The 25,622-nt window shown below is 47.9% G+C and overlaps 1 protein-coding gene across 1 annotated transcript in view; it reads right to left on the bottom strand.

Annotated features, from left to right (window-relative positions):
• Positions 1-19,052: 19,052 nt before the first annotated feature.
• Positions 19,053-25,622, bottom strand: part of CACNG4 (calcium voltage-gated channel auxiliary subunit gamma 4) — a 35,019-nt gene continuing 28,449 nt past the window's right edge. The window contains exons 2-4 of the mRNA XM_053453543.1: positions 21,706-21,789; positions 20,327-20,467; positions 19,053-19,847 (exon numbers count right to left, since the gene is read on the bottom strand). Coding sequence (XP_053309518.1) covers positions 19,318-19,847; positions 20,327-20,467; positions 21,706-21,789 — 755 coding nt within the window. The 3' untranslated portion in view covers positions 19,053-19,317. The remainder of the gene's footprint in view (positions 19,848-20,326; positions 20,468-21,705; positions 21,790-25,622) is intronic.

Below are 25,622 nucleotides of genomic sequence, written 5' to 3' on the forward strand. Positions count from 1 at the left end.
AGCGGCGTCTGAATGTATTACCGCCGCAATAATAACGTGGAGCGCCTTCTGAATGTATTCCCGTCGCAATAATAATGCGGAGCGGCGTCTGAATGTATTCCCGTCGTAATAATAACGCGGAGCGGTGTCTGAATGTATTACCACAGCAGTAACGCTGAGCGGTGTCTTAATGTATTACCGCCGCAATAATAACACGGAGCGGCGTCTAAATGTATTACCACAGCAGTAACGCGGAGCGGCGTCTGAATGTATTCCCGCCGCACTAATAACGCGGAGCGGCGTCTGAATGTATTACCGTCACAATAATAATGCGGAGCGGCGTCTGGATGTATTCCCAACGTGGTGATAATGCAGAGCGCCGTCTGAATGTATTACCGTCGCAATAATAACACGGAGCGGCGTCTGAATGTATTACCGCCGCAATAACGCGGAGCGCCTTCTGAGTGTATTACCACAGCAGTAACGCGGAGCGGCGTCTGAATGTATTACCACAGCAGTAACGCGGAGCGGCGTCTGAATGTATTCCCGCCGCACTAATAACGCGGAGCGGCGTCTGAATGTATTACCGTCACAATAATAATGCGGAGCGGCGTCTGGATGTATTCCCAACGTGGTGATAATGCAGAGCGCCGTCTGAATGTATTACCGTCGCAATAATAACTCGGAGCGGCGTCTGAATGTATTACCGTCGCAATAATAACGCGGAGCGGCGTCTGAATGTATTATCGTCGCAATAATAACGTGGAGCGCCTTCTGAATGTATTACCGCAGCAGTAACGCGGAGCGGTGTCTGAATGTATTACCGTCGCAATAATAACACGGAGCGGCGTCTGAATGTATTACCGCCGCAATAATAACACGGAGCGGCGTCTGAATGTATTACCACAGCAGTAACGCGGAGCGGCGTCTGAATGTATTACCGCAGCAGTAACGCAGAGCGCCGTCTAGATGTATTACCGCCGCAATAATAACGTGGAGCGCCTTCTGAATGTATTCCCGTCGCAATAATAATGCGGAGCGGCGTCTGAATGTATTCCCGTCGCAATAATAACGCGGAGCGGTGTCTGAATGTATTACCACAGCAGTAACGCTGAGCGGCGTCTTAATGTATTACCGCCGCAATAATAATGCGGAGCGCCTTCTGAATGTATTCCCGTCGCAATAATAACACGGAGCGGCGTCTAAATGTATTACCACAGCAGTAACGCGGAGCGGCGTCTGAATGTATTACTGCCGCAATAATAATGCGGAGCGGCGTCTGAATGTATTACCACAGCAGTAACGCGGAGCGGCGTCTGAATGTATTCCCGCCGCGATAATAACGCGGAGCGCCTTCTGAATGTATTCCCGCCGCACTAATAATGCGGAGCGGCGTCTGAATGTATTACCGTCGCAATAATAATGCGGAGCGGCGTCTGAATGTATTACCAAAGCAGTAACGCGGAGCGGCGTCTGAATGTATTACCACAGCAGTAACGCGGAGCGGTGTCTGAATGTATTAGCGTCGCACTAAAAACGCGGAGCGGCGTCTGAATGTATTACCACAGCAGTAACGCCGCAATAATAACGCAGAGCGGCGTCTGAATGTATTCCCGCCGCACTAATAACGCAGAGCGCTGTCTGAATGTATTACCGTCGCAATAATAACACGGAGCGGCGTCTGAATGTATTACCGTCGCAATAACGCGGAGCGCCTTCTGAATGTATTACCACAGCAGTAACGCGGAGCGGCGTCTGAATGTATTCCCGCCGCAATAATAACGCGGAGCGCCTTCTGAATGTATTCCCGTCGCAATAATAACACGGAGCGGCGTCTGAATGTATTACCACAGCAGTAACGCGGAGCGGCGTCTGAATGTATTACCGTCGCAATAATAATGCGGAGCGGCGTCTGAATGTATTACCGTCGCAATAATGCGGAGCGCCTTCTGAATGTATTACCACTGCAGTAACGCGGAGCGGCGTCTGAATGTATTCCCGCCGCAATAATAATGTAGAGCGCCTTCTGAATGTATTCCCGCCGCACTAATAACGCGGAGCGGCGTCTGAATGTATCACCGTCGCAATAATAACTCGGAGCGGCGTCTGAATGTATTACCACAGCAGTAACGTGGAGCGGCGTCTGAATGTATTACCGTCGCAATAATAATGTGGATCGGCGTCTGAATGTATTACCGCCGCAATAACAACGCGGAACGGCGTCTGAATGTATTACCACAGCAGTAACGCGGAGCGGCGTCTGAATGTATTACCGTTGCAATAATAACGCGGAGCGGCGTCTGGATGTATTCCCAACGTGGTGATAATGCAGAGCGCCGTCTGAATGTATTACCGTTGCAATAATAACGCGGAGCGGCGTCTGAATGTATTACCGTCGCAATAATAACACGGAGCGCCGTCTGAATGTATTACCACAGCAGTAACGCGGAGCGGCGCCTGAATGTATTACCGCAGCAGTAACGCGGAGCGGCGTCTGAATGTATTACCGTCGCAATAATAATGCGGAGCGGCGTCTGAATGTATTACCGTCACAATAATAACGCGGAGCGGCGTCTGAATGTATTACCACAGCAGTAACGCAGAGCGGCGTCTTAATGTATTACCGCCGCAATAATAACGCGGAGCGGCGTCTGAATGTATTACCGTTGCAATAATAATGAGGAGCACCTACTGAATGTATTACCGTTGCAATAATAATGCGGAGCGGCGTCTGAATGTATTACCACAGCAGTAATGCAGAGCGCCGTCTGAATGTATTACCGTTGCAATAATAATGCGGAGCGGCGTCTGAATGTATTACCACAGCAGTAACGCGGAGCGGCGTCTGAATGTATTACCATTGCAATAATAATGCTGAGCGGCGTCTGAATGTATTACCACAGCAGTAATGCAGAGCGCCGTCTGAATGTATTACCGTTGCAATAATAATGCGGAGCGGCGTCTGAATGTATTACCACAGCAGTAACGCGGAGCGGCGTCAGAATGTATTACCACAGCAGTAACGCGGAGCGGCGTCTGAATATATTACCGTCGCAATAATAACGCGGAGCGGCGTCTGAATGTATTACCGTTGCAATAATAATGAGGAGCGGCGTCTGAATGTATTACCGTTGCAATAATAATGCGGAGCGGCGTCTGAATGTATTACCGTCGCAATAACGCGGAGCACCTTCTGAATGTATTACCACAGCAGTAACGCGGAGCGGCGTCTGAATGTATTACCGCCGCAATAATAATGCGGAGCGGCGTCTGAATGTATTACCGTCGCAATAATAATGCAGAGCGGCGTCTGGATGTATTCCCAACGTGATGATAATGCAGAGCGCCGTCTGAATGTATTACCACAGCAGTAACGCGGAGCGGCGTCTGAATGTATTACCACAGCAATAACGCGGAGCGCCGTCTGAATGTATTACCACAGCAATAACGCGGAGCGGCGTCTGAATGTATTACCACAGCAGTAACGCGGAGCGGCGTCTGAATGTATTACCACAGCAATAACGCGGAGCGGCGTCTGAATGTATTACCGCCGCAATAATAACATGGAGCGGCGTCTGAATGTATTACCTTGGCAATAATAATGCGGAGTGGCGTCTGAATGTATTACCGCCGCAATAATAATGCGGAGCACCTTCTGAATGTATTGACGCAGCAGTAACGCGGAGTGGCGTCTGAATGCATTACCGTCGCAATAATAACATGGAGCGGCGTCTGAATGTATTACCGTCGCAATAATAACGCGGAACGGCGTCTCAATGTATTACCACAGCAGTAACGCGGAGCGGCGCCTGAATGTATTACCGTTGCAATAATAACGCGGAGCGGCGTCTGGATGTATTCCCAACGTGGTGATAATGCAGAGCGCCGTCTGAATGTATTACCGTTGCAATAATAATGCGGAGCGGCGTCTGAATGTATTACCACAGCAGTAACGCGGAGCGGCGTCTGAATGTATTACCGTTGCAATAATAACGCGGAGCGGCGTCTGAATGTATTACCGTCGCAATAATAACACGGAGCGCCGTCTGAATGTATTACCACAGCAGTAACGCGGAGCGGCGTCTGAATGTATTACCGTCGCAATAATAATGCGGAGCGGCGTCTGAATGTATTACCGTCACAATAATAACGCGGAGCGGCGTCTGAATGTATTACCACAGCAGTAACGCGGAGCGGCGTCAGAATGTATTACCGCCGCAATAATAATGCGGAGCGGCGTCTGAATGTATTACCGTTGCAATAATAATGCGGAGCGGCGTCTGAATGCATTACCACAGCAGTAACGCGGAGCGGCGTCTGAATATATTACCGTCGCAATAATAACGCGGAGCGGCGTCTGAATGTATTACCGTTGCAATAATAATGAGGAGCGGCGTCTGAATGTATTACCGTTGCAATAATAATGCGGAGCGGCGTCTGAATGTATTACCGTCGCAATAATAACGCGGAGCGGCGTCTGAATGTATTACCGTCGCAATAACGCGGAGCACCTTCTGAATGTATTACCACAGCAGTGACGCGGAGCGGCGTCTGAATGTATTACCGCCGCAATAATAATGCGGAGCGGCGTCTGAATGTATTACCGTCGCAATAATAATGCAGAGCGGCGTCTGGATGTATTCCCAACGTGATGATAATGCAGAGCGCCGTCTGAATGTATTACCACAGCAGTAACGCGGAGCGGCGTCTGAATGTATTACCGTCGCAATAATAACGCGGAGCGGTGTCTGAATGTATTACCGTCGCAATAATAATGCGGAGCGGCGACTGAATGTATTACCACAGCAGTAATGCGGAGCGGCGTCTGAATGTATTCCCGCCGCACTAATAACGCGGAGCGGCGTCTGAATGTATTACCGTCGCAATAATAACGTGGAGCGCCTTCTGAATGTATTCCCGCCGCAATAATAACGCAGAGCGCCGTCTAGATGTATTACAGCCGCAATAATAATGCGGAGCGGCGTCTGAATGTATTACCGCAGCAGTAACGCGGAGCGGCGTCTGAATGTATTACCGTTGCAATAATAACGCGGAGCGGCGTCTGAATGTATTACCGTCGCAATAATAATGCGGAGCGGCGTCTGGATGTATTCTCAACGTGATAATGCAGAGCGCCGTCTGAATGTATTACCGTCGCAATAATAACGCGGAGCGGCGTCTGAATGTATTACCGTCGCAATAATAACGCGGAGTGGCGTCTGAATGTATTACCTTGGCAATAATAATGCGGAGCGGCGTCTGAATGTATTACTGCCGCAATAATAATGCGGAGCACCTTCTGAATGTATTACCGCAGCAGTAACGCGGAGCGGCGTCTGAATGCATTACCGTCGCAATAATAACGCGGAGCGGCGTCTGAATGTATTACCACAGCAGTAACGCCGAGCGGCGCCTGAATGTATTACCGTTGCAATAATAATGCGGAACGGCGTCTGAATGTATTACCACAGCAGTAACGCGGAGCGGCGCCTGAATGTATTACCGTTGCAATAATAATGCGGAGCGGCGTCTGAATGTATTACCACAGCAGTAACGCGGAGCGGCGTCTGAATGTATTACCGTCGCAATAACGCGGAGCACCTTCTGAATGTATTACCGCCGCAATAATAATGCGGAGCACCTTCTGAATGTATTACCGTCGCGATAATAATGCAGAGCGCCGTCTGAATGTATTACCACAGCAGTAACGCGGAGCGGCGTCTGAATGTATTACCGTCGCAATAATAACGCGGAGCGGTGTCTGAATGTATTACCGTCGCAATAATAATGCGGAGCGGCGACTGAATGTATTACCACAGCAGTAACATGGAGCGGCGTCTGAATGTATTACCGTCGCACTAATAACGCAGAGCGCCGTCTGAATGTATTACCGTCGCAATAATAACACGGAGCGGCGTCTGAATGTATTACCGTCGCAATAACGCGGAGCGCCTTCTGAATGTATTACCACAGCAGTAACGCGGAGCGGCGTCTGAATGTATTACCGCCGCAATAATACTGCGGAGCGCCTTCTGAATGTATTACCACAGCAGTAACGCGGAGCGGCGTCTGAATGTATTCCCGCCGCAATAATAACGCGGAGCGGCGTCTGAATGTATTACCGTCGCAATAATAATGCGGAGCGGCGTCTGAATGTATTACCGTCGCAATAATGCGGAGCGCCTTCTGACTGTATTCCCGTCGCAATAATAATGCGGAGCGGCGTCTGAATGTATTCCCGTCGCAATAATAACACGGAGCGGCGTCTGAATGTATTACCGTCGCAATAATAACGCGGAGCAGCGTCTGAATGTATTACCACTGCAGTAACGCGGAGCGGCGTCTGAATGTATTCCCGCTGCAATAATAACGCGGAGCGGCGTCTGAATGTATTCCCGCCGCAATAATAATGTAGAGCGCCTTCTGAATGTATTCCCGCCGCACTAATAACGCGGAGCGGCGTCTGAATGTATTACCGTCGCAATAATAACGCGGAGCGCGGTCTGAATGTATTACCGTCGCAATAATAATGTGGATCGGCGTCTGAATGTATTACCACAGCAGTAACGCGGAGCGGCGTCTGAATGCATTACCGTCGCGATAATAACGCGGAGCGGCGTCTGAATGTATTACCGTTGCAATAATAACGCGGAGCGGCGTCTGAATGTATTACCGCCGCAATAATAATGCGGAGCACCTTCTGAATGTATTACCGCAGCAGTAACGCGGAGCGGCGTCTGAATGCATTACCGTCGCAATAATAACATGGAGCGGCGTCTGAATGTATTACCACAGCACTAACACGGAGCGGCGCCTGAATGTATTACCGTTGCATTAATAATGCGAAGCGGCGTCTGAATGTATTACCACAGCAGTAACGCGGAGCGGCGTCTGAATGTATTACCGCCGCAATAATAATGCGGAGCGGCGTCTGAATGTATTACCACAGCAGTAACGCGGAGCGGCGTCTGAATGTATTACCGTCGCAATAATAATGCGGAGCGGCGTCTGAATGTATTACCGTCGCAATAATAATGCGGAGCGGCGTCTGGATGTATTCCCAACGTGATGATAATGCAGAGCGCCGTCTGAATGTATTACCGTCGCAATAATAACACGGAGCGGCGTCTGAATGTATTACCGTCGCAATAATAATGCGGAGCGGTGTCTGAATGTATTACCACAGCAGTAACGCGGAGCGGCGTCTGAATGTATTACCGCCGCAATAATAACACGGACCGGCGTCTGAATGTATTACCACAGCAGTAACGCGGACCGGCGTCTGAATGTATTACCGCCGCAATAATAACACGGAGCGGCGTCTGAATGTATTACCACAGCAGTAACGCGGAGCGGCGTCTGAATGTATTACCGTCGCAATAATAACACGGAGCGGCGTCTGAATGTATTCCCGGCACAATAATAACGCGGAGCGCCTTCTGAATGTATTCCCGCAGCAGTAACGCGGAGCGGCGTCTGAATATATTACCGTTGCAATAATAACGCGGAGCGGCGTCTAGATGTATTACCGCCGCAATAATAACGCGGAGCGCCTTCTGAATGTATTCCCGCCGCAATAATAAGGTAGAGCGTCTTCTGAATGTATTCCCGTCGCAATAATAACACGGAGCGGCGTCTGAATGTATTACCACAGCAGTAACGCGGAGCGGCGGCTGAATGTATTCCCGTCGCAATAATAACGCGGAGCGGCGTCTGAATGTATTCCCGTCGCAATAATAACGCGGAGCGCTGTCTGAATGTATTCCCGCCGCACTAATAACGCGGAGCGGCGTCTGAATGTATTACCGTCACAATAATAATGCGGAGCGGCGTCTGGATGTATTCCCAACGTGGTGATAATGCAGAGCGCCGTCTGAATGTATTACCGTCGCAATAATAACTCGGAGCGGCGTCTGAATGTATTACCGTCGCAATAATAACGCGGAGCGGCGTCTGAATGTATTATCGTCGCAATAATAACGTGGAGCGCCTTCTGAATGTATTACCGCAGCAGTAACGCGGAGCGGTGTCTGAATGTATTACCGTCGCAATAATAACACGGAGCGGCGTCTGAATGTATTACCGTCACAATAATAACATGGAGCGGCGTCTGAATGTATTACCACTGCACTAACGCGGAGCGGCGCCTGAATGTATTACCGTTGCATTAATAATGCGGAGCGCCTTCTGAATGTATTACCACAGCAGTAACGCGGAGCGGCGTCTGAATGTATTACCACAGCAATAATAACGCGGAGCGGCGTCTGAATGTATTACCGCCGCAATAATAATGCGGAGCGGCGTCTGAATGTATTACCACAGCAGTAACGCGGAGCGGCGTCAGAATGTATTACCACAGCAATAATAACGCGGAGCGGCGTCTGAATGTATTACCGCCGCAATAATAATGCGGAGCGGCGTCTGAATGTATTACCGTCGCAATAATAATGCGGAGCGGCGTCTGAATGTATTACCACAGCAGTAATGCGGAGCGGCGTCTGAATGTATTACCGTCGCAATAATAACGCGGAGCGGCGTCTGAATGTATTACCGTCGCATTAATAACGCGGAGCGGCGTCTGAATGTATTACCGTCGCAATAATAATGCGGAGCGGCGTCTAAATGTATTACCGCAGCAGTAACGCGGAGCGGTGTCTGAATGTATTACCGTCGCAATAATAACGCGGAGCGGCGTCTGAATGTATTACCGCCGCAATAATAATGCGGAGCGCCTTCTGAATGTATTACCGCAGCAGTAACGCGGAGCGGCGTCTGAATGAATTACTGTCGCAATAATAACACGGAGCGGCGTCTGAATGTATTCCCGGCGCAATAATAACGCGGAGCGCCTTCTGAATGTATTACCACAGCAGTAACGCGTTGCGGCGTCTGAATGTATTACCGTCGCAATAATAATGCGTTGCGGCGTCTGAATGTATTACCGTCGCAATAATAACGCGGAGCGGCGTCTGAATGTATTACCGTCGCATTAATAACGCGGAGCGGCGTCTGAATGTATTACCGTCGCAATAATAATGCGGAGCGGCGTCTAAATGTATTACCGCAGCAGTAACGCGGAGCGGTGTCTGAATGTATTACCGTCGCAATAATAACGCGGAGCGGCGTCTGAATGTATTACCGCCGCAATAATAATGCGGAGCGCCTTCTGAATGTATTACCGCAGCAGTAACGCGGAGCGGCGTCTGAATGAATTACTGTCGCAATAATAACACGGAGCGGCGTCTGAATGTATTCCCGGCGCAATAATAATGCGGAGCGCCTTCTGAATGTATTACCGCAGCAGTAACGCGGAGCGGCGTCTGAATGAATTACCACAGCAGTAACGCGGAGCGGCGTCTGAATGTATTACCGTCGCAATAATAATGCGGAGCGGCGTCTAAATGTATTACCGCAGCAGTAACGCGGAGCGGTGTCTGAATGTATTACCGTCGCAATAATAACGCGGAGCGGCGTCTGAATGTATTACCGCCGCAATAATAATGCGGAGCGCCTTCTGAATGTATTACCGCAGCAGTAACGCGGAGCGGCGTCTGAATGAATTACTGTCGCAATAATAACACGGAGCGGCGTCTGAATGTATTCCCGGCGCAATAATAATGCGGAGCGCCTTCTGAATGTATTACCGCAGCAGTAACGCGGAGCGGCGTCTGAATGAATTACTGTCGCAATAATAACGCGGAGCGGCGTCTGAATGTATTACCACAGCAGTAACGCGTTGCGGCGTCTGAATGTATTACCGTCGCAATAATAATGCGGAGCGGCGTCTGAATGTATTACCACAGCAGTAACGCGGAGCGGCGTCTGAATGTATTCCCGCCGCAATAATAACGCGGAGCGCCTTCTGAATGTATTCCCGCCGCAATAATAACGCGGAGCGCCTTCTGAATGTATTCCCGCCGCAATAATAACGCGGAGCGCCTTCTGAATGTATTCCCGCCGCAATAATAATGCGGAGCGCCTTCTGAATGTATTACCGTCGCAATAATAATGCGGAGCGGAGTCTGAATGTATTCCCGTCGCAATAATAACACGGAGCGGCGTCTGAATGTATTACCACAGCAGTAACGCGGAGCGGCGTTTGAATGTATTACCGTCGCAATAATAATGCGGAGCGGAGTCTGAATGTATTACCGTCGCAATAATAATGCGGAGCAGAGTCTGAATGTATTACCGTCGCAATAATAATGCGGAGCGGCGTCTGAATGTATTCCCGTCGCAATAATAACGCGGAGCGGCGTCTGAATGTATTCCCGCCGTGATAATAACACGGAGCGGCGTCTGAATGTATTACCACAGCAGTAACGCGGAGCGGCGTCTGAATGTATTCCCGCCGCACTAATGACGCAGAGCGCCGTTTAGATGTATTACCGCCGCAATAATAATGCGGAGCACCTTCTGAATGTATTACCGCAGCAGTAACGCGGAGCGGCGTCTGAATGCATTACCGTCGCAATAATAACATGGAGCGGCGTCTGAATGTATTACCACTGCACTAACGTGGAGCGGCGCCTGAATGTATTACCGTTGCATTAATAATGCGGAGCGCCTTCTGAATGTATTACCACAGCAGTAACGCGGAGCGGCGTCTGAATGTATTACCACAGCAATAATAACGCGGAGCGGCGTCTGAATGTATTACCGCCGCAATAATAATGCGGAGCGGCGTCTGAATGTATTACCACAGCAGTAACGCGGAGCGGCGTCAGAATGTATTACCACAGCAATAATAACGCGGAGCGGCGTCTGAATGTATTACCGCCGCAATAATAATGCGGAGCGGCGTCTGAATGTATTACCGTCGCAATAATAATGCGGAGCGGCGTCTGAATGTATTACCACAGCAGTAATGCGGAGCGGCGTCTGAATGTATTACCGTCGCAATAATAACGCGGAGCGGCGTCTGAATGTATTACCGTCGCATTAATAACGCGGAGCGGCGTCTGAATGTATTACCGTCGCAATAATAATGCGGAGCGGCGTCTAAATGTATTACCGCAGCAGTAACGCGGAGCGGTGTCTGAATGTATTACCGTCGCAATAATAACGCGGAGCGGCGTCTGAATGTATTACCGCCGCAATAATAATGCGGAGCGCCTTCTGAATGTATTACCGCAGCAGTAACGCGGAGCGGCGTCTGAATGAATTACTGTCGCAATAATAACACGGAGCGGCGTCTGAATGTATTACCACAGCAGTAACGCGTTGCGGCGTCTGAATGTATTACCGTCGCAATAATAATGCGTTGCGGCGTCTGAATGTATTACCGTCGCAATAATAACGCGGAGCGGCGTCTGAATGTATTACCGTCGCATTAATAACGCGGAGCGGCGTCTGAATGTATTACCGTCGCAATAATAATGCGGAGCGGCGTCTAAATGTATTACCGCAGCAGTAACGCGGAGCGGTGTCTGAATGTATTACCGTCGCAATAATAACGCGGAGCGGCGTCTGAATGTATTACCGCCGCAATAATAATGCGGAGCGCCTTCTGAATGTATTACCGCAGCAGTAACGCGGAGCGGCGTCTGAATGAATTACTGTCGCAATAATAACACGGAGCGGCGTCTGAATGTATTCCCGGCGCAATAATAATGCGGAGCGCCTTCTGAATGTATTACCGCAGCAGTAACGCGGAGCGGCGTCTGAATGTATTACCGCAGCAGTAACGCGGAGCGGCGTCTGAATGTATTACCACAGCAGTAACGCGGAGCGGCGTCTGAATGTATTACCGTCGCAATAATAATGCGGAGCGGCGTCTAAATGTATTACCGCAGCAGTAACGCGGAGCGGTGTCTGAATGTATTACCGTCGCAATAATAACGCGGAGCGGCGTCTGAATGTATTACCGCCGCAATAATAATGCGGAGCGCCTTCTGAATGTATTACCGCAGCAGTAACGCGGAGCGGCGTCTGAATGAATTACTGTCGCAATAATAACACGGAGCGGCGTCTGAATGTATTCCCGGCGCAATAATAATGCGGAGCGCCTTCTGAATGTATTACCGCAGCAGTAACGCGGAGCGGCGTCTGAATGAATTACTGTCGCAATAATAACGCGGAGCGGCGTCTGAATGTATTACCACAGCAGTAACGCGTTGCGGCGTCTGAATGTATTACCGTCGCAATAATAATGCGGAGCGGCGTCTGAATGTATTACCACAGCAGTAACGCGGAGCGGCGTCTGAATGTATTCCCGCCGCAATAATAACGCGGAGCGCCTTCTGAATGTATTCCCGCCGCAATAATAACGCGGAGCGCCTTCTGAATGTATTCCCGCCGCAATAATAACGCGGAGCGCCTTCTGAATGTATTCCCGCCGCAATAATAATGCGGAGCGCCTTCTGAATGTATTACCGTCGCAATAATAATGCGGAGCGGAGTCTGAATGTATTCCCGTCGCAATAATAACACGGAGCGGCGTCTGAATGTATTACCACAGCAGTAACGCGGAGCGGCGTTTGAATGTATTACCGTCGCAATAATAATGCGGAGCGGAGTCTGAATGTATTACCGTCGCAATAATAATGCGGAGCAGAGTCTGAATGTATTACCGTCGCAATAATAATGCGGAGCGGCGTCTGAATGTATTCCCGTCGCAATAATAACGCGGAGCGGCGTCTGAATGTATTCCCGCCGTGATAATAACACGGAGCGGCGTCTGAATGTATTACCACAGCAGTAACGCGGAGCGGCGTCTTAATGTATTACCGTTACAATAATAACGCGGAGCGGCGTCTGAATGTATTACCGCCGCAATAATAATAATGCGGAGCGGCATCTGAATGTATTACCACAGCAGTAACGCTGAGCGGCGTCTTAATGTATTACCGCCGCAATAATAACGCGGAGCGCCTTCTGAATGTATTCCCGCCGCAATAATAACGTGGAGCGCCTTCTGTATGTATTCCCGCCGCACTAATAATGCGGAGCGGCGTCTGAATGTATTAGCGTCGCAATAATAATGCGGAGCGGCGTCTGAATGTATTCCCGCCGTGATAATAACACGGAGCGGCGTCTGAATGTATTACCACAGCAGTAACGCGGAGCGGCGTCTTAATGTATTACCGTTACAATAATAACGCGGAGCGGCGTCTGAATGTATTACCGCCGCAATAATAACGCAGAGCGCCTTCTGAATGTATTCCCGTCGCAATAATAACACGGAGCGGCGTCTGAATGTATTACCGCCGCAATAATAATAATGCGGAGCGGCATCTGAATGTATTACCACAGCAGTAACGCTGAGCGGCGTCTTAATGTATTACCGCCGCAATAATAACGCGGAGCGCCTTCTGAATGTATTCCCGCCGCAATAATAACGTGGAGCGCCTTCTGTATGTATTCCCGCCGCACTAATAATGCGGAGCGGCGTCTGAATGTATTAGCGTCGCAATAATAATGCGGAGCGGCGTCTGAATGTATTGCCGTCGCAATAATAACACGGAGCGGCGTCTGAATGTATTACCACAGCAGTAACGCTGAGCGGCGTCTTAATGTATTACCGCCGCAATAATAACGCGGAGCGGCGTCTGAATGTATTACCACAGCAGTAACGCGGAGCGGCGTCTGAATGTATTACCACAGCAGTAACGCTGAGCGGCGTCTTAATGTATTACCGTCGCAATAATAACGCGGAGCGGCGTCTGAATGTATTACCACAGCAGTAACGCAGAGCGCCTTCTGAATGTATTCCCGCCGCAATTCCCGCCGCGTCTGAATGTATTACCGTCGCAATAATAATGCGGAGCGGCTTCTGAATGTATTACCGCCGCAATAACGCAGAGCGCCGTCTGAATATATTACCGTTGCAATAATAATGCGGAGCGGCGTCTGAATGTATTACCTCCGTAATAATAATGCGGAGCGCGTTCTGAATGTATTCCCGTCGCAATAATAACGCGGAGCGGCGTCTAGATGTATTACCACAGCAGTAATGCGGAGCGGCGTCTGAATGTATTACCGTCGCGATAATAACGCGGAGCTCCTTCTGAATGTATTCCCGTCGCAATAATAACGCGGAGCGGCGTCTAGATGTGTTACCACAGCAGTAACGCGGAGCGGCGTCTGAATGTGTTACCACAGCAGTAACGCGGAGCGGCGTCTGAATGTGTTACCACAGCAATAATAACGCGGAGCGGCGTCTGAATGTATTACCGTTGCAATAATAACGCGGAGCGGCGTCTGAATGCATTACCGCCGCAATAATAACGCGGAGCGGCGTCTAGATGTATTCCCGCCGTGATAATAAGGCAGCGCGTCGTCTAGATGTAGTACCGCCGTGATAATAATGCGGAGGGGAATGGCTGCTCCTTGCAGTTGATTCAGGTTCACCGTGCGCGGACATTCCTTGAGCGCTGTCCCCGGAGGCCCCCGGTCACGCTGCGTGTGACTCATGTTGGGTGTTATATGGAGAAGCTGCTCAGATGCCACATTTTTCTCTCTGGGAAGAACTGCCAGGGACCCAGTAACAGATTGCGTGGCCCTTTTATGTTGGCCCCCAGTGCGCCCATCACACATTTAATCAAATGATCCCCCTCATGTCTGTCGTTGAAAACTGAATGAACCCCCTTGGCATTGGGGTGGTTTGTGGAGACAGAACCCTGTGGGGTTACGGTTATCACTAGAAATGGCCCCCAGCCTAAGGGCCACAGGTCAGACATGTCTCTGAACCATTAGAGCAGGAGCTGTGTGTTCATTTAGATAAAATAAATCGTCACCCTCCCCCCCATGATAATTACCACTTGACGCCATCACTCTATGTACATCCTCGGGGAATGTTAATCGCTTCATGTCTGTAGTAAGAGGCGGCATTCCACCCACGTATCCGTTACGCAGGACGGGCCCCGTGTCCCTCTCTGGCCGGGATACACCGGACCATTCTCCAGAGAGACGGGAGGAAAGAGGGCATCAGGGTTTTGGTCCCTATCGGGCGATGTGCTCCTAGTCATGCAGCAGAGGGTCCCTCTATGAAGAACACGCCACTGCCCGTCCCCCCATGATTCAGGCGCCCCCGGCAGATGCCCAGGGTCTGTAGTTTTAGCTGAATCCACTAACTTTGTGGTTTCCGTTTTGTATAAGGTCATGGTTTGTCCTCCCCGGGCAGCCTGTGATGGGACGTCCCCATATAATCGGCTTCTCTCGAGGAGACAGAAGCTGCGGTTATTTTGCAATAGCGCATTGACTCAGTTCTGAACCATTTTTAGGGGGTTCGTGCAGATAGATGAGGTTCTAGATTCTCCGTGCCCGATGTTCCCCGCCGTAACCTCTGCCGTGGTGTGAGGGGACGTCGTGTCACCTCCGTGGGGTTACGTCTTCCGTGGCCGGAGTTAATATGAGGATGTGATGTGTGAAACCAGAACTGAGATCTAGGGCATCGCTGAAGACGTTCTGCTCGGCTGAACTCCCATCACGATAATTCAGAGCGAAAGTCTCAGAAATAGAAAAACCTGCTTGCAGAAGTTTCCCGGAGCGGACTGAAGCCACGGAGGATTATACGGATAAAATGTGTTAAAACCGCTCTCATTAACACCTGGGGTCTGGAGGAAGCAAATTATCCGCAGATCCTAACCTTTTATCTCCGTCAGAAGAGGTCTGAGCCTCCGCCGTGCCACAGACGGTTGGCCGTGGGCCACAAAAAGCTCATGGAAGTCCCAGGTTACAATGACTTGCTCCTTGGGCACGTTTCGGGACAATTTACACCAAGAAAGGGTGGACCTGACGGCCGTGGGAGCCGCCTGATAAACCCTTTTTGGCTGAGAATCGATAAATAAGGCTTTATTGTGCATGCCGTAGCGGGGGTACACGGAGGGGACACTAGTTATCACAGCGGTTTGGGGTTTGGACACAGCGTTGGCCTCCAGAATCCTGTTAGGTGTTTTTTTTTTTTTTGTTAAATGATTTGCGTTTGAAGCCTTGTTTTCCGCGAGCGCCAGTGAACCCCAGACGGGAATCCTCAGCCTTTCATTTTAAGATCGCTCCCTGAACCACCCTCGCCGGGTCTGCCAACCCCCTCCCGGGGCAACGTCTGTTTCGCTCGGAAAGGCGGCTTTTTTCCAGCTCTCTGTCTGGGTTTTGATGGGACGCGGAGCGGCTCCGCCGATACCGGCAATTTCCTGGAGCCAAAATGAAACCCTCTTGGACACGACGCTCCAAGCTGGCCCTAGCTGGTCATCGTCTGGCTTAATCGAGGGCCAAGGACGCGTTATGTTTGATTTTAGACGCGTGGCCCTCATTTGGGGTTATGCACAGAGAACGCGTTGCCTTCTAGTCTAAATTATTCCTTCGCGAATGGATGAGCAGCCACTCTTTTTAGGCACGAAATGAAATCAGGCGCGTCTATAAATATACATTTCTGGTGACTTCTGTTTCTCCCAAACTTCAGCGACGCTTGAGGTTTCAAAAGCACCCACGAGAGAGGTACAGAGATACAGCGAGGATTTATACAACCGGCCCGTAAATGGAAGTTAAACTTATATGAATGGAGGATAGGGGTCGATTCACTGAATGGTGGTAGACCAAGTGGAATTCAGAGAAATGTATCGCTTGCAATAGGAAAGAGATTTTACTGGAAGAAGGGCTTGTTCCTCGTCCAGAGAGAAGACATTGTGCCAACATCCGGGCGAGCTCCGCTTGGGCCACACAAACTCTGTGCCAGCGCCTGAGCTCCCAACCTCGGCCCAGATTGACAAATGCCCCAATTGGGTTTCAATCTTTCCTTTATCTGCCCCAGGTCAGCAATCAGGGCCATGGGGGTCGTGGGGCATCAGTCTGGTGTGCTAATGCATGTGGTCACATGGTACCAGAAATACCTTGGCCTCCCTGGGCCAATAGAGGGATACCCAGGGCTAATTTAAGCCTTATCTTGGCCCTGAAGATTTAAGTTATATCCCTCCTGGATCTGCCCGCTTCCCTGTCTCGGCTCACACGTTGTTACCCCGCCTGCCCACGTATTTCCTGCCCCTGCAAATTGGTCGCAATGAGTTTGGACGACATAGACCGACGGAGGCAGGGGGTGTATCGGGGGTGATTAGGTTGGGTAATGTGTGGCCCCACTGGGTGACCGTGGTGTTCCGGCCTCCCTCTGCTGAATGGGGCTGTGTTTTTGAAAACCTTGGCCACGGTCTCCTGGGAGGCAGTTTATGTCTGGAGGAGCCGCACAGAGGCCAGCCATGCGCAGAACCATTTCATGTGGCTGTCCTGCTGATGCTTGCTCCATATGGGAATTGGCTACGAACGTGGACTGTCCATTAGATGAGAGTCTGGCCATAGACCGTAACTTTAATAGCCCCACACAGATTTACCCCAGCTAGGTGTGTTACACTGCTAACGGTTCCCAGGAGCCCCAGGCAGGCCTTTATCACAGCTGGAACCGTGTGTATCTGAATGAAAACGTAAAGCAGCCAATGGGAGGTACGCAGAGATCAGATTCCGCCTCCCATTGGCTGCCGCTTTCTGTCTCTCTCATTCACGCTCATTCCCACGCTCCGCCATCACGGCGTCAGAGACAAACGAGTCGAGATTCTCTTGACTGTAAATATTTAAAAACCATTCTGTGAGTACAAATAAAGAGGATATAAACACAGATGCGGATACTGCGGTGTATACAAACGCTACGCGCAGCTGGGAGAGCCAGGCCCAAGACGCTTTCACCACATTTTCTCCAACAGAGTAAAAAGCTGCATTGGGGACATAATGTGCGTTCCTTTTGCGTATATATAAATCGATTTTCATGTGATATTTTTACCAATAGCTGCCCTGGATTAAAACCTCGTTATTTTATACTTCTGGGAAGTCAATGTTTCTCTTTTCTTTATCGTTAGACTTTCAACATTCTAGTCCCATGACCGGCCCCCAGATGTGTCAATTCACGTCATTGCAATAAGCATTAAACCAGAGGAATGGTCTGGCCGTGGAAGCGGAAAGGATTGTAGAAATCACAGTGTTATTTAAGGGGCAATCTCGGGGTCCGGGGATGAGCACAGATTTTGGCCCCTGTAATCTTCTTCTGGGGCCCCCAGTGCCTACCGTAAGCGGTTGTCTGATTTTGCCACTCTGAGGAGTAACAGTCACAGAATTTGCTTTGAACAGTCAGATCAGCAAATAGCATTGATCATACGATGGGGTAATTGGGCAAATACAGTGTGTAAGCAATACATTAGGCACCCAACTACCCCTATTTACTCCATGAAATAAAAGAAAGTCCGCCTCTGGCTGCATGTTATATCCTGCATGGAAGCGGAGAGGTTCTCTGCTCACGACACATCAACATCTTAACACAAATCGCATTAAATGAATAGAAACAGTGAGCAGCCGAGGTCAGCCCCCCCCCACAGTGCATTTTACACCAGCTTCCCCGCACCGCTACACGAACCCGCAGAGTGTACGTCTACCGGTCCTGCCCACACGGAGCCGGAAGAAATACTTTGGAGCGGTCGGTTATCCTGAGAAACCCGGGGTGATGGGGTAGTTACCGGGAAATTCTACCCAACAAGAGTTGTTTATATTTCAATTAAAAACAAAAAAAAAATAAAAAAACTTTTCCGTCAAACACTATATCTGCAAAATATGCCCTGATGTTCTGTTACAGAATAATCCTAGCAGATCATGTATGTAATATCACATGTCATGCCGTGTTCACAGGGTCCCTACTGCCTGCGCCCCCACGAGAATCAATCTCATCGCTAATCACGGGAATGTTGGGAGTTATGTCTGCCCTATGTGGTTTCTCATTTATTGCTAAGTGGTGGTTCCTTATAAGAAGTAGCCCTTCTGATTCACATTTAATAAGTTCCCATCCATCAGGGAGGGGGTATTGGATGCACAGAATGGCCTTTTGGGAGAGGTGGTACAGTGTCAAACTCTAGGCTTGTTTAATAATGCCTGGGATAGGCTGTCCTGAGTTGGAAATTCATTTCCAGGTCACTGTCTCCAAATGTCTCCTAACCCCCAGTGGGGCCAGGCACAGAAACCCTTCATACTGGGGGCAGGATGGTCCTAAGGGTAAAAAAAGGAATTTGGCTTCACAAAATCCACATGGCTTATTTGGCAGCACGTTTGGGTGATTGTTGACACACGGCACGTATTTATAATCAAAATACGGAACAGTCGGACACAGACTTCGGGTATCGGGGTGGGTTGTATCCCTTCCACCAGTGCCGGATCCTTCTCTGCTCCGTACATACTCTTACATTGTCACCGTTGCTCTGTAGACCCTACTAATACTGGCCGGGTCCTGCCCTTGTGTACACTTGGTGACTATTGGGGCACTTAAGGGATAATAACCACCAATGAAAGTCACCGTCCTCTCCGTACAGCCGGTTACACCGGGGTTGTCCTCCGATTGACCGCGCTGAGGTGAAGTCCTTCCTTCAGCTCTTTCTGGAAGCAGTTGTGAACCTGCAGGAAACTGGCCTCGTGCTCGGGATTGAAACTGGCGGCTGTCGTGATTTTCAGGGGTTCCCTAGAAAGCGTGTACATGGAGATCTCGCCCATGGGGATGGCGCGGATCCTGGCGGGTGACACTTCCCGGGATGGGGAAGGTTCTGTCGAGTGCGAGCTGGATCTGGATCTTCTCCTCCGATACCGGTAACTCGGCATCCTGGCGTAGGGGGACGACGAGGAGGCTTTAATAAACTCCCTTCTGGATTTAAACCTCAGTAATTTGTTCCTTTCGATGTAAATATTCACGGCCAGGACCCCTATAGTTTCTGCCACGATGAAGGATAACGCCCCGAAATAAAAGGACCAGCCGTAGTTGTACTGATTTTTCTTATCCTCGTCCTTCTTGTCGCTGGGGTCGCCGGCATTGCTGGAGATGTACACGATGATCCCAATGATATTGCTGAGCCCTGAAAGTAGAATAAACTCATTACCGGCAAAGAACTGGAAGAGTCTGTGATACCCGGATACCGGCCCTCCAAACCAGAACATGCGCAGCCAATATGGGACCTCCAGGAGATTCATTTGCCTATTGGCTGACCCAGTTCAGCTGCTCTGAACAGGACTTCTCAATAGGATCGTGTTTCTTGGATCTATGGAGTGTGGGCGTGGTTAAATATTTAAGCCACTCCCACAGTCCTAAATATTTATAGCAAGAAGAATAAAATGCATTTATGCTGCTACCGAGAGCGAGCTGGGAACCTGCAGGGTTTTTACTTAACCAGCAACTCCCAGACTTCGGCTGCACCCGAACGGACCCGACGCGGTGAACCAATTTAATAACAAGAGGGGTGAAGGTGGCGGAACTAGGGGGTGTTTTTAGGGGGGCAGGTATTTTTGGTGCTGATACACTTGTGTGTGGAATTAGGAAATCCCCCAATGCACTTACCGGCTGCCACGAACAGTATGCCGGCGCTGAGGATGATGTTATTCCGCTTACTGTAGATGCGCCCGGCGCCCACACACAGCCCTCCCAGTAACAGCAGGACGGTGCTCAGGATGGGGAACACGCTGGAAGCCCGAACGATCCCTGAAACGAGACAAGGTCACAGGCGTCAGCAGCTCTGAACCTGGAGCCGCCGTTTCCAAGAAGGGCCCCGTCTCAGACTCCTCATAATAATCTGACGACAAATAGAAATGTTCTTGTGCTGTTACATCGGTTTACTCCAGCGCTGAATAACAGTGATAGTTTTTCAGATTTTATATTTTCCAGGCAGGGTATTATATGCAAATCACCCTCCATTTCCCATGACCCTTCAGTAGGGACTGTATCAGAATTCAGAATTGTTCTCTCCCCGCGTTGTTTTAGTGGACGGCACATGAGCCTCTAGCGCTGGAGATTGTTTCCGGCCGCGCAGGTCCCTCCGTAACGCTATCATCACAGATATATCAGGCCTGGGGGTGATTTATACCCTGTGACAGGGGCAGCAAGATATCGGGGAAAAACAGAGGGGTTGCTATTAAAAAGCAATACCAAATGTGCTGATGCCCTTTAATTTACGGCTGGGCGTGAAGTCTGTGTAAGAGGGAGGATTATTTTGTTTTTAGTTCAGAATCTATTCACCAACCGATAAACACTAAAACGTACAGACCATGAATTTTACGAACTTTGAGAATATTTTAACGAACATTTAAACTTTTTGGGAAATCTGCAGCCTGTGCCATGTTCTGACTACTTTCTCAGTATCAGGGTTGTTAATGCCTCCTATCATGATAATTACTTAAAGGAACAAAGTGTTTTACAACATGGAATCCAGGTAATGCGGCATTTTGTTGGCATGTCTTATGGCACGGAGCGGAACGCGTCATGACAACTATTGGCGGATCTCCACAGGATATGGGAGTGATTGACATCTGTACCCGGTTCTGTTCAGCCTTGAAGTCACTTGAGGCTAACAATGCTCACGTATCACTGATTATCAACTTCAATCCATCACATGCAAGGGCTACGGAGGGCCCAAGGCTGCCTGGCGCTGAGGCCAATTAACCCTCCGCTTGGAAAGTCTGAGCTCAAACAGGCTTCTCTATAAGGGGACCTCATGTAACTTGCAGGATAGTAGTTACCAGTTGGCTTGGAATTAAAGTGAGTTCCTTCTCCGCCCCAGCAAGTATTGGCGAGCACTTTCGTGTGATTAAACCGAGCAGTCCTCGGGCCGGGCTGTCGGCAGGCTCTGCCAGGTTTCGTTGCCGGTTATCATCCGCCATACAGAGCCCCTGCTGTAGCTGGGGATTCTGGGTAATAACCCCCCATACCCGCATTCCACTTACGTAAGAGATATTCGGAGCTGTCATGGTCATAGTCATTATCTTCTGGAAAATGATTAATTCGGAAACAATTTCCTTTGTAGAGCCCTAAAGAAAGAGAGAATAAAATTAATGTGAGTGTGAATTACAGAATATATGATAGGTGTAACGCGTGTATTACAGAATATATGATAGAGAGGTGTAACGCGTGTATTACAGAATATATGATAGAGAGGTATAACGCGTGTATTACAGAATATATGATAGAGGTGTAACGTGTGTATTACAGAATATATGATAGAGAGGTGTAACGCGTGTATTACAGAATATATGATAGAGAGGTGTAACGCGTGTATTACAGAATATATGATAGAGAGGTGTAACGCGTGTATTACAGAATATATGATAGAGGTGTAACGCGTGTATTACAGAATATATGATAGAGAGGTGTAACGCGTGTATTACAGAATATATGATAGAGGTGTAACGCGTGTATTACAGAATATATGATAGAGAGGTGTAACGCGTGTATTACAGAATATATGATAGAGAGGTGTAACGCGTGTATTACAGAATATATGATAGAGAGGTGTAACGCGTGTATTACAGAATATATGATAGAGAGGTGTAACGCGTGTATTACAGAATATATGATAGAGAGGCGTAACGCGTGTATTACAGAATATATGATAGAGAGGCGTAACGCGTGTATTACAGAATATATGATAGAGAGGTGTAACGCGTGTATTACAGAATATATGATAGAGAGGTGTAACGCGTGTATTACAGAATATATGATAGAGAGGCGTAACGCGTGTATTACAGAATATATGATAGAGAGGCGTAACGCGTGTATTACAGAATATATGATAGAGAGGTGTAACGCGTGTATTACAGAATATATGATAGAGAGGTGTAACGCGTGTATTACAGAATATATGATAGAGAGGTGTAACGCGTGTATTACAGAATATATGATAGAGAGGTGTAACGCGTGTATTACAGAATATATGATAGAGAGGTATAACGCGTGTATTACAGAATATATGATAGAGAGGTGTAACGCGTGTATTACAGAATATATGATAGAGAGGTGTAACGCGTGTATTACAGAATATATGATAGAGAGGTGTAACGCGTGTATTACAGAATATATGATAGAGAGGTGTAACGCGTGTATTACAGAATATATGATAGAGAGGTGTAACGCGTGTATTACAGAATATACGATAGAGAGGTATAACGCGTGTATTACAGAATATATGATAGAGAGGTGTAACGCGTGTATTACAGAATATATGATAGAGAGGTGTAACGCGTGTATTACAGAATATATGATAGAGGTGTAACGCGTGTATTACAGAATATATGATAGAGAGGTGTAACGCGTGTATTACAGAATATATGATAGAGAGGTGTAACGCGTGTATTACAGAATATATGATAGAGAGGTGTAACGCGTGTATTACAGAATATATGATAGAGAGGTGTAACGCGTGTATTACAGAATATATGATAGAGAGATGTAACGCGTGTATTACAGAATATATGATAGAGAGGTGTAACGCGTGTATTACAGAATATATGATAGAGAGGTGTAACGCGTGTATTACAGAATATATGATAGAGAGGTGTAACGCGTGTATTACAGAATATATGATAGAGAGGTGTAACGCGTGTATTACAGAATATATGATAGAGAGGCGTAACGCGTGTATTACAGAATATATGATAGAGAGGTGTAACGCGCGTATTACAGAATATATGATAGAGGTGTAACGCGTGTATTACAGAATATATGATAGAGAGGTGTAACGCGTGTATTACAGAATATATGATAGAGGCGTAACGCGTGTATTACAGAATATATGATAGAGAGGTGTAACGCGTGTATTACAGAATATATGATAGAGAGGCGTAACGCGTGTATTACAGAATATATGATAGAGAGGTGTAACGCGTGTATTACAGAATATATGATAGAGAGGTGTAACGCGCGTATTACAGAATATATGATAGAGAGGCGTAACGCGCGTATTACAGAATATATGATAGAGAGGCGTAACGCGTGTATTACAGAATATATGATAGAGAGGTGTAACGCGTGTATTACAGAATATATGATAGAGAGGTGTAACGCGTGTATTACAGAATATATGATAGAGAGGTGTAACGCGTGTATTACAGAATATATGATAGAGAGGTGTAACGCGTGTATTACAGAATATATGATAGAGAGGTGTAACGCGTGTATTACAGAATATATGATAGAGAGGTGTAACGCGTGTATTACAGAATATATGATAGAGAGGTATAACGCGTGTATTACAGAATATATGATAGAGAGGTGTAACGCGTGTATTACAGAATATATGATAGAGAGGTGTAACGCGTGTATTACAGAATATATGATAGAGAGGTGTAACGCGTGTATTACAGAATATATGATAGAGAGACGTAACGCGTGTATTACAGAATATATGATAGAGAGGTGTAACGCGTGTATTACAGAATATATGATAGAGAGGTGTAACGCGCGTATTACAGAATATATGATAGAGAGGCGTAACGCGCGTATTACAGAATATATGATAGAGAGGCGTAACGCGTGTATTACAGAATATATGATAGAGAGGCGTAACGCGTGTATTACAGAATATATGATAGAGAGGTGTAACGCGTGTATTACAGAATATATGATAGAGAGGTGTAACGCGTGTATTACAGAATATATGATAGAGAGGTATAACGCGTGTATTACAGAATATATTATAGAGAGGTGTAACGCGTGTATTACAGAATATATGATAGAGAGGTGTAACACGTGTATTACAGAATATATGATAGAGAGGCGTAACGCGTGTATTACAGAATATATGATAGAGAGGTGTAACGCGTGTATTACAGAATATATGATAGAGAGGTGTAACGCGTGTATTACAGAATATATGATAGAGAGGTGTAACGCGCGTGTATTACAGAATATATGATAGAGAGGCGTAACGCGTGTATTACAGAATATATGATAGAGAGGCGTAACGCGTGTATTACAGAATATATGATAGAGAGGCGTAACGCGTGTATTACAGAATATATGATAGAGAGGTGTAACGCGTGTATTACAGAATATATGATAGAGAGGTGTAACGCGTGTATTACAGAATATATGATAGAGAGGCGTAACGCGTGTATTACAGAATATATGATAGAGAGGTGTAACGCGTGTATTACAGAATATATGATAGAGAGGTGTAACGCGTGTATTACAGAATATATGATAGAGAGGTGTAACGCGTGTATTACAGAATATATGATAGAGAGGCGTAACGCGTGTATTACAGAATATATGATAGAGAGGCGTAACGCGTGTATTACAGAATATATGATAGAGAGGTGTAACGCGTGTATTACAGAATATATGATAGAGAGGTGTAACGCGTGTATTACAGAATATATGATAGAGAGGTGTAACGCGTGTATTACAGAATATATGATAGAGAGGTGTAACGCGTGTATTACAGAATATATGATAGAGGTGTAACGCGTGTATTACAGAATATATGATAGAGAGGTGTAACGCGTGTATTACAGAATATATGATAGAGAGGTGTAACGCGTGTATTACAGAATATATGATAGAGAGGTGTAACGCGTGTATTACAGAATATATGATAGAGAGGTGTAACGCGTGTATTACAGAATATATGATAGAGAGGTGTAACGCGTGTATTACAGAATATATGATAGAGAGGTGTAACGCGTGTATTACAGAATATATGATAGAGAGGTGTAACGCGTGTATTACAGAATATATGATAGAGAGGTGTAACGCGCGTATTACAGAATATATGATAGAGGTGTAACGCGTGTATTACAGAATATATGATAGAGGTGTAACGCGTGTATTACAGAATATATGATAGAGAGGTGTAACGCGTGTA

Source organism: Spea bombifrons, chromosome 13 (assembly GCF_027358695.1).
Source record: "Spea bombifrons isolate aSpeBom1 chromosome 13, aSpeBom1.2.pri, whole genome shotgun sequence".
Lineage (NCBI taxonomy): Eukaryota > Metazoa > Chordata > Amphibia > Anura > Pelobatidae > Spea > Spea bombifrons.